Source organism: Symphodus melops (genome assembly GCF_947650265.1).
Source record: "Symphodus melops genome assembly, chromosome: 5".
NCBI lineage: Eukaryota > Metazoa > Chordata > Actinopteri > Labriformes > Labridae > Symphodus > Symphodus melops.
The window spans coordinates 472,427-481,379 of record NC_136695.1 but is presented as its reverse complement, the minus strand read 5'-3'; the positions used below and the strand labels follow the sequence as shown (position 1 = coordinate 481,379).

At 48.3% G+C, this 8,953-nt stretch overlaps 1 protein-coding gene and 1 long non-coding RNA gene across 5 annotated transcripts in view; one reads left to right on the top strand and one right to left on the bottom strand.

The window, feature by feature from the left end:
* Positions 1 to 5,380, top strand: part of pogzb (pogo transposable element derived with ZNF domain b) — a 23,145-nt gene extending 17,765 nt beyond the window's left edge. For all 4 annotated transcript variants that reach the window (XM_079342957.1, XM_079342959.1, XM_079342958.1 and 1 more), the window contains exons 16-18: positions 1,122 to 2,744; positions 2,822 to 2,858; positions 2,974 to 5,380. In XM_079342957.1, the coding sequence (XP_079199083.1) occupies positions 1,122 to 2,744; positions 2,822 to 2,858; positions 2,974 to 4,900 (3,587 nt within the window). In that variant the 3' untranslated portion in view covers positions 4,901 to 5,380. The remainder of the gene's footprint in view (positions 1 to 1,121; positions 2,745 to 2,821; positions 2,859 to 2,973) is intronic.
* An 865-nt stretch (positions 5,381 to 6,245) lies between these two features.
* Positions 6,246 to 6,805, bottom strand: LOC306823438. The gene is made up of 2 exons (XR_013779003.1): positions 6,431 to 6,805; positions 6,246 to 6,355 (listed from the first exon to the last, which is right to left on the bottom strand). It is a non-coding gene; the product is annotated as an uncharacterized lncRNA (long non-coding RNA).
* Positions 6,806 to 8,953: the final 2,148 nt, after the last annotated feature.

The following is an 8,953-nucleotide window of genomic DNA, read 5'->3' as shown; positions in this document are numbered from 1 at the left end:
TCTGTGTCGGCTTTCTGTTTGGGTCATTGTTTTTCTGTTGATTATTAAGATCGTGTTGTTTGTGTAGCATCAACTCTGTGTGACCTGGAAGCATCAACACACACTGAGAGCTCTCTGGAGGTTTGCACACATGCATTCCTCGTCAGCGTGGACGGTGTCCAGCTCCTGGTTCAGTACGAGCCAGGATCAGGGTCCTCCCATCCAGCAGAGACATGCAGCTGTATGTGAAGGGTTTCAGCCAGGTCTCCAGCTCATTGCAAAAGAGGAATGTGATCTGTTCCAGTTGGTACAGAAGTACTCCCAAAGATCTCTCCTCACGTCTGTGGTCACTTTAAATCTCTACACATGAGGACTCAGAGTCAGAGGCTGAGTGTTTAAACATCCTGAGAAACTTCTTAATGATCTGAAGTACTGTCCCACACGGCAACGAGTCCAAGAACATTCAACCCGTTCAGAGAGGTTACAGCCTTTTGGATTCATAACCAAACAATCTCTTATACTTGCATGATCAACAGACCACCATGTGTTCTGGGGGGTGGGGCCCAACGGGTGGCAGGAAGTGATCCAATGTCAGCTGTTTGTTTTCTCGTTTGTCAGCAGGAGACGAGTTGTCTCACAGTGACAAGCTAACCCTTACTGCCTAATTCCTCCAGAGTCGTCGTCAGTCCAGAGTCCTCTGCAGCAGACAGGAAGTCATCTTTGTTTCCCCTTGGCGTTTGACCATGCGAGATGACGCGTCGTGATAGTCGAGACTCTGGTTGTCGGTCGTCTCGTTGCATGCCACACACCAAAAGAACTGAACTGATAATCTGTCCTGATTTCTTGTCATTTTCTCACTCGTTGAAGACTTTAAAACTCTCTCAGTGCGTGCTAGACGTTCCATCTGACACACCAGGGCTCAGTTCTGCTGACCCTGGATCCTGTGCAGACTTATAATCCGACCCCTCTTACCCACGACTTGAGTGACCAGGAGGCGGGGCTAATGTACTCCTGCAGCAGAATTGTTTGTTTAAACTTTATGAACATATTATGGTGCTGGACAGGAAGTGTTCACATGTGTTCATCATTCTGTTAGTATGAACAACAGTAATAAATCACTGTCACTTTCTTCTTGTTTTCAGCCTTCGTTGAACACGATATCCACTTCTGTGAAGAGCAGCATCCTTCAGAGGAGAAGGAACCAATCAAAAACAAGGACTTACCTGACCCGTCGTGGAGGTCAGCAGATCGTTGGGAACATCCAACAGAGAGTTCAGAGGTCACCATCATGCCGTTCACAGAGAGCAGTGGACCTCGACATCACCTGTCAAAGAACAGCGACGCCATCGACTTCTTCAGCCTTCTCTTTCCTGCGTCCATTTTTGAGCTGATCACCAAAGAGACCAACGCTCACGTTAAGACCTGTCGCTACCTGGGCTCCTGCTCACCTGACTGGGTTCCCGTCACTACGCATGAGGTCAAAGGTTTCGTTGGCCTGGTGATCCTGATGGGGATCCAGAACCTCCCAGACCCTGCACACTATTGGTCCTGGAGTCACTTTGATAACAGTTACACTTTCTACCGCACCATGAGCTACAAACGCTTCAAAGAGATCGCAAACAACATCCGCATGGGCAGCTTCACCTCAGACGAGTACCGAGGTACCAGCAGGCCCAGTGACCCTCTGCACATCTTCAGACCCATGCTGGACATCCTGGCCGTCTCCATGTGGAACACTTACAGAGCCAACTGCTGCCTAACCATTGACCGGGCTCTGCTGCCCAGCCTGGAGGAGGAGGGAAACCCAAAGACTCAGCCTCAGGTGTGGCTGCTCTGTGACTCCAAGTCTGGATACTGCCACCGTTTCTTTATCCAGGGTGGGGACAGGGGGGGCCAGGAGCCCGGCTTCACAGTGGTTCCTGAGCTGGTTAAGGATTTGGAGGACAAACACCACCAGCTCTACCTGGCTAACTCCCTCACTTCTGTCCCACTAATGCAAAAGCTTCTAGACCAGGGCATCTACGCTTCAAGCTCTTTCCCTCCACCCAGCCAGATCCTGCCCACAGAGCTGTGGGAAGAGGGTCAGCTGGAGAAACCTGGGGACTTCCTACAGAGGCAGTTTGGTCCTTTACTGGCCACCCGCTGGAGAGACACCAAGGAGATGGGCTGTTTGTCGACCAATGCAGCTCCAGGTGAGGCAGATACTGTTTGGAGAAGATCTCAGACCAAAGTGGGCAGTCTGGACCCAATAAACCGACCAATGGCCTTCCGCCTACTGCAGGAGAACATGCGAGGGGTCGACATCTGCAAGCAGCTGTTGGCCTGCAACCCGCTGGGGGGAATCCCTCAGGACCGACACTGGCGCAGCCTCTTCTGGTTCCTGGTAAACATGAGTGTGGTCAATGCATTCATTGTGCTGCGGGAGAGCCGTAAGGAAAACCCACCGCCATGGGTGCAGGACGGCCTTTTTACTCAGGTCAACTTCCGCAAGCGTTTAGGCAACCAGCTTGCCAAATGTGCTCAAAAATACTTTGAGACCATGGAGATCGCCAGCTCCCGTGCCACGAGGTCAGAAGTGACAGATGAGGCGGTTAAACAGAGACACAGAATGGTGAAGATCAGCAGCATCTCCAAAAGATGCAGAAACTGCAACCTGAAGAACGTCCGCCATGAGAGCGTTTACGGCTGCATCATCTGCAAAGCCAACCTGTGCAGTCAGCCCAGCTGCTTCTGGGAGTTTCATGGCCTGTCCCCTTTAAACAGAGGTCAGCACGTTTTAATGACGACAGTCTATTACTACGTTTATGTTGCAGGATTTAAGATGTTTTTTTTGTCTTCACAGGATCGACAAAAGTTGGCTTTGTCAAGGACATTCTAAGGTATGTTCTTCAGGTTATAGAGACATGTTTTACTTACTTGCTGCTAGTTTGTTGAAACATGTTGCTGATATTTGAGCTTGACAGTAATGTTAGCCTTTCATTGTCTGTGATGCAGTGGAGCTGTACTGGTGGATGAGGTGAGGCACAGCGAGGACGATGCGATGGCCCCTGTGGAGGACTTTGACTTTTCTGACGACGAGAGAGTGGAGGATCTCGATTACCTGGATCCAGATTGTGAAGAAATGAATGAAGACTTTGTCAAAGAAGAGAAACTTCGGATGTCTCCTGTGCCGTCAACAACCAACAGTCAGATTCAACCCGCAGCCGTTGTGTCTGCCACTAAAGAACGAGCTGACTCCCTCACTGCCCGCCAACTCAGGATTGTGTTATCCGCTCTTTGTGATGGAGTCCGGCAAGCCTCCAGGGTCTTCACCACAGAGATTCAGCTCATATGGTGCTGGCTGAAGGAGGCCAGGAAGCGTTTGAGGCAACATGAAGTGGAACAGAAGCTTCATGCAGGCGGGGAGCAGCGCATGGTGGCCTGGGTTCTGTCCATGCACGAGCAGCAGCTTCCCATTACTGAGAGCAACCTGTTCCACAAGGCCTCCACCCTGAAGAAGAAGGGCGCATTTAGTGACTCTTTTCGTATCTCCTATGACTGGGCGGTCAGCTTCATGGTGCGGCACCGACTCGGCATTCAGACCATCGACAGATCGGCCTCTCTGGCTCGCACCCTGCCTCCTACTCTGGAGGCTAAGATGAAGTCGTTCACGGATTTTACAAAGAAGGTATTCAAGGTCAAAAAGCTCTCAGACAGGACTGTCGCTGTGATGGATGAACTCTCTATCTTTGTGGATCTGAGGTTAGTTCAGGACAAGTCTTGTCGCTCAGATGCTGTGGAGCTCACTGGAACTCTTCCTCTGGTCACTGTGTACCTGACGGTGCTGGCCGACGGCACCATGCTGCCATCCCTGGTGCTGGTAAACAGACAGCTAGCGTCCAAGGTCCTGCCAAAGTTCATTCTTCTGGAGGCCAGGCAGGAGGGTCTGTCGGTCGAAGAAGCCTTGGATCTGTGGACCAACAAGGTTTGGCTCCAGTATGTGACAAGTCTCACTGAGCCCGCTCAATCGATACTGGTGTTGGACCGACACAGGGAACACTTGGGAGAAACGTTCCTCACTTCCATCAGTGGATCGGGGACCCTCCCTGCAGTGATTCCTGGAGGCTGCTCCCTCCATCTGCAGCCTCTGGAGGTTTGCATGAAGCCAGTTCTGCAGCGATTCCTGCTATCACATTGGACAAAGTACATAGCCACAAACCCAAGAGAGCTGGAAGAAACTTCACCGAACCTACTCCAAGCTCATGTGGCCCAGAAGCTGGTAGAATGGTTAACTGAGGGCATAACACGTCTTAACCAACTCCAACAGTTCTGGAAGAGGTCGTTCGACCTCACGAACCTTCTGCCTGAGAGGAACGAGCGAGACAAGGAAACAAAGAGTGAAAAACCAGAGGACATCCAGTCAGAACTTCTGAGGACCCTGACACAGGCCCTGCTGGGAAGTGAAGCTTTGGAAGCAGATTCTCCTGAGGTTCCTGAGATGGAAGACACAGAGGAGGAACAAGATCAAGGTGACGGACAAGAGAAACAGGAGGACAAGGACATAGAAGAGGAAAGACAGGAGGAGGGCTGGGAAAAAACAGGAGCAGAGACCAACAAAAATATAGAAGAGAAAAAGGAGATGGAAAGGGACAACAAGGAGACAGCGGAGGGCAGGAAAGTGGAGATTAGGAAGTTAGAGGAAGACAGCAAGTGTGAAGAGAAGGAGATAAAGGAGGCCAGGAAAGAAGAAGTGGAGAAGCTTGAGGAGGATAGTGAAGAGGAAGGAAAGGAGATAGAGAAGAACAGTGAGGAGGTTAGCAAGGAGAGACGAGAGACCAGGATAGTGATAGGAGAGGAGGTAGGAGACGAGTGGAAGATTAAGAGCAGGACCGAAGGCGTGGAGGCAGACAGTGAGGACAATGACAGGATGGACGAAAGCTGAACAATGGACAATGGTCATGTTTTGAAATGTTCTTTGGCTGTAAATACGACACCCTGACACGAGTCTGAGGAGAAGTTTGGTAAATCGCCAACTATTGATAAGGAGACAAGAACCCATCCAACCAGTTCACCCAGAAACAAATCAGGACAATATGGACGTCAATAGACATCAAAGTAAGCACAGCAGAAGCCTGATTGGGGGTTAATCATCTGTTACAGTTGCAGAAGCCTTCATAGTGTGTCGATGTTGACTCTGAATATGAGAGAGACTGTGGACTCTGTTTGGAAACCTCTGCTTGTTTAAAAAGACTTCATGTCTGGTTTCTGCATTTGTTTAAGGGGGTGTGCTTTGGTTCTTTCTTTATCACATGATCTTCACTACCTTTAACTTTGGAGGAAGATCAAAGTGCGTCAATACTCTTAGACCGGCCAATCAGCTTTGACTAACCTCCTCTGACAAAAAACATCTTAATTTTAATTTAATTACCGTAAATTCCGTACTATTGAGCGCACCTGGATATAAGCCGCACCAGCTAAAAATAAGTAAATAAATGTATTTGTACATATATAAGCCGCACTTGATTATAAGCCGCAGGTGTCCACGCTATAACAAGAGCTATTTACACAGACGTAGGCTACCGGTAACATCCGCAAATACTGTAGCGTCCGTACAGACGTTAAAGGACGACGAGAGCGTTCAAATAATAACTTTTAATAACCCGATCACTGTCGGCCGTGACCACGCCGTTTACAGCAGAGAGCAAAACCATAACTTGCCGTAACAATCCAACTCTCTCCCACAGCGTTCTCTCATACAGCCACTCAACACGTTCTCGCTGGTGCATTCACTGACTCTCCACATAATCGGAATTATGAACACATTATCAACTACTGACTTTACAACATGAACCGTTACAATACGAAGCCTAGCCGACGGTGTCTGTAACACGGCTGATGAAAAAGATGACCGTAATATATTTCACAAGAAAAAGTCCATCCATTCACTGCCTCAGAATGACTTCATTACTCACTTCCTCAGTCTCTGTTGTCGCTGTCAGTGTCATCTTAACGTGCAGCAGCTCTGTTAGCTTCTTTGACAGCCAGGTCGATCGCCTTTAACATGAAAGCTGCATCATATGTATTTCTCCGTGTGTTTTCCATCATGAGGGTGCGTGTATGATGCGCAAAATGACTGATATTAAGATCCGACGTGACGAAGTCAAATGTTTTTGCGGCTGAAGCTCATTGTCCCCCATAAAAAATCCATGCATTAGCCGCACCGGAGTAGAAGCCGCAGTGCTCGAAGTGTGAGAAAAAAGTAGCGGCTTATAGTCCGGAATTTACGGTAATGTTTCCAAACCACAAGCTAAGAGAGGAGTTTGTCCAGTAACATTCAGACCCCGAACACTGTGGATCAAGATCCCAGGGTACCAGGGACAATCCCCTACAGGGGTACCTGGAGACATCCCCAACAGGGGTACCCGAAAACATCCCCTACAGTGGTACCGAGGAACATCCCAGACAGGGGTACCTAGAGACATCCCCTATAGGGGTACCTGGAGACATCCCCTACAGGGGTACCTAGGACCATCCCCTACAGGGGTACCTAGGACCATCCCCTACAGGGGTACCTGGAGACATCCCCTACAGGGGTACCTAGGACCATCCCCTACAGGGGTACCTGGAGACATCCCCTACAGGGGTACCTAGGAACATCCCCTACAGGGGTACCTGGAGACATCCCCTACAGGGGTACCTGGAGACATCCCCTACAGGGGTACCTAGGACCATCCCCTACAGGGGTACCTGGAGACATCCCCTACAAGGGTACCTGGAGACATCCCCTACAGGGGTACGTAGGACCATCCCCTACAGGGGTACCTGGAGACATCCCCGACAGGGATACCTAGAGACATCCCCTACAAGGGTACCTGGAGACATCCCCTACAGGGGTACGTAGGACCATCCCCTACAGGGGTACCTGGAGACATCCCCTACAGGGGTACCTAGGACCATCCCCTACAGGGGTACCTGGAGACATCCCCTACAGGGGTACCTAGGACCATCCCCTACAGGGGTACCTGGAGACATCTGCAAAACAGATAAATAAAACAAGAGCTAAAAGCTCATTGTTGGGGAAGAATGGAAAGATTTAGAAGTTACTCAAAGATGCTTCAGTTACTGGAAATGAAAGAGAGCCTTGAAGAATAAAGCTAGAATGCTAAAGGACTACTTTGTACTAGAAGTTGAAAGGTTCTTCAAAACAGACCCTCAATCGTACCCGGGAAGCTAACGGGTACCTTCATAAGAAATATAAACTGATGCTTTATAACATACACACAGGTACCTCTAAGAGTTACCTTGACACAGGTGCTCCAGTATAAAGTGAGTGAAAGGGTTCCCTGACATGGTGGCTAAAGCTAATGCCGACAGCGTTTTAGCAGATGCTAAGCTACAGGCTCCTTGTGGCTGAATGACTGATGAAAGATCTTTTTGTTTATAAGTTTACAGATCGTTGTTTGATGCACGTCTGTAGCTTCCGCTGTTTCCTTTGTTTTATACGAAAGGGAAGAGTTCTGGAAGCTGATTGGCTGGTCTTGAGTTAGGACAGTCATGTGACCAGAGCTGAAACCTGAGGGTGAAACGAGAGAGACTTCCTGTTTTTATTTAGATGTTGTCTTTCAGATGAATCCTGGCTTCTGATTGGACGTCTGCCTGGCGGCCTTTTCTTGGTGCTGATGTAAAGAAAACTTAAAAGATGTTCACCATGAAAAAATAATAATAAACATCTTACATTTTGAATCTCTGTCTTCAGTTTGTACTTATGTTTATTCATTAGATCTTAAAGGGCCCTATAGTCCACCTGGCACTGGGTGTCTTCTCTATTTTCCATCCAACGGCATCATCTCAACTCACGCTAGTCAAAGAGAAAATTTGATTTCGCCCACGAGCGCCTGTTGATTTTTGTTTTTAAATGTGTGGCCAGTCACACGAGTAGACTACGCATTTTAACATAGAGCTCTATGGAGACTGACTCACTGCAGGAGACAGACTCTAGTGGACACTGGAGGAACTGCAGCTGTAAAGTTGGACATTTTAACATAGAGCTCTATGGAGACTGACTCACTGCAGGAGACAGACTCTAGTGGACACTGGAGGAACTGCAGCTGTAAAGTTGGACATTTTAACATAGAGCTCTATGGAGACTGACTCACTGCAGGAGACAGACTCTAGTGGACACTGGAGGAACTGCAGCTGTAAAGTTGGACATTTTAACATAGAGCTCTATGGAGACAGACTCAGTGCAGGAGACAGACTCTAGTGGACACTGGAGGAACTGCAGCTGTAAAGTTGGACATTTTAACATAGAGCTCTATGGAGACAGACTCAGTGCAGGAGACAGACTCTAGTGGACACTGGAGGAGCTGCAGCTGTAAAGTTGGACATTTTAACATAGAGCTCTATGGAGACAGACTCAGTGCAGGAGACAGACTCTAGTGGACACTGGAGGAACTGCAGCTGTAAAGTTGGACATTTTAACATAGAGTATTTTATGCACTCTGTCCGTAAGTGGGCATATCTGCAGATTTAGTGTTGGGTGATTACCCAGAGTTCATAGCAATATGATGTGAAGCATGATTCCCTGGGGATTTCCACAACAACTGAAATGTAAACAAATGTTAGAATATGGAGGGAAAAAAAGGTAGAAACGGTAAAAAAGCAGAACAGTGATAGATGTTGGCGTTGAAAACACATCTGAACACTTGTTTTATTTACAGTCTACCACAGAAGTTCAAAAACTACAGCTAATTCAGATCTCTGCTGTGAGTGTAACAAGAGAGACAGAGAGCATGTTAGTCCTGTTTTATCTTCATAACATGAACCATTTTAGATTCACATATACGCCTATGAAGAGTAGAACTTGTTCTAAGTGTCATTGCTCTGAGTGAGTCCACATGGAGAATACGCTTTTGTCACCCTTTGTATTTGGAGCCCTCCACTCTCCAGGTGATGTCACGCTCAGGGAGGACATCGAGATTTCAGCCTACTGCTC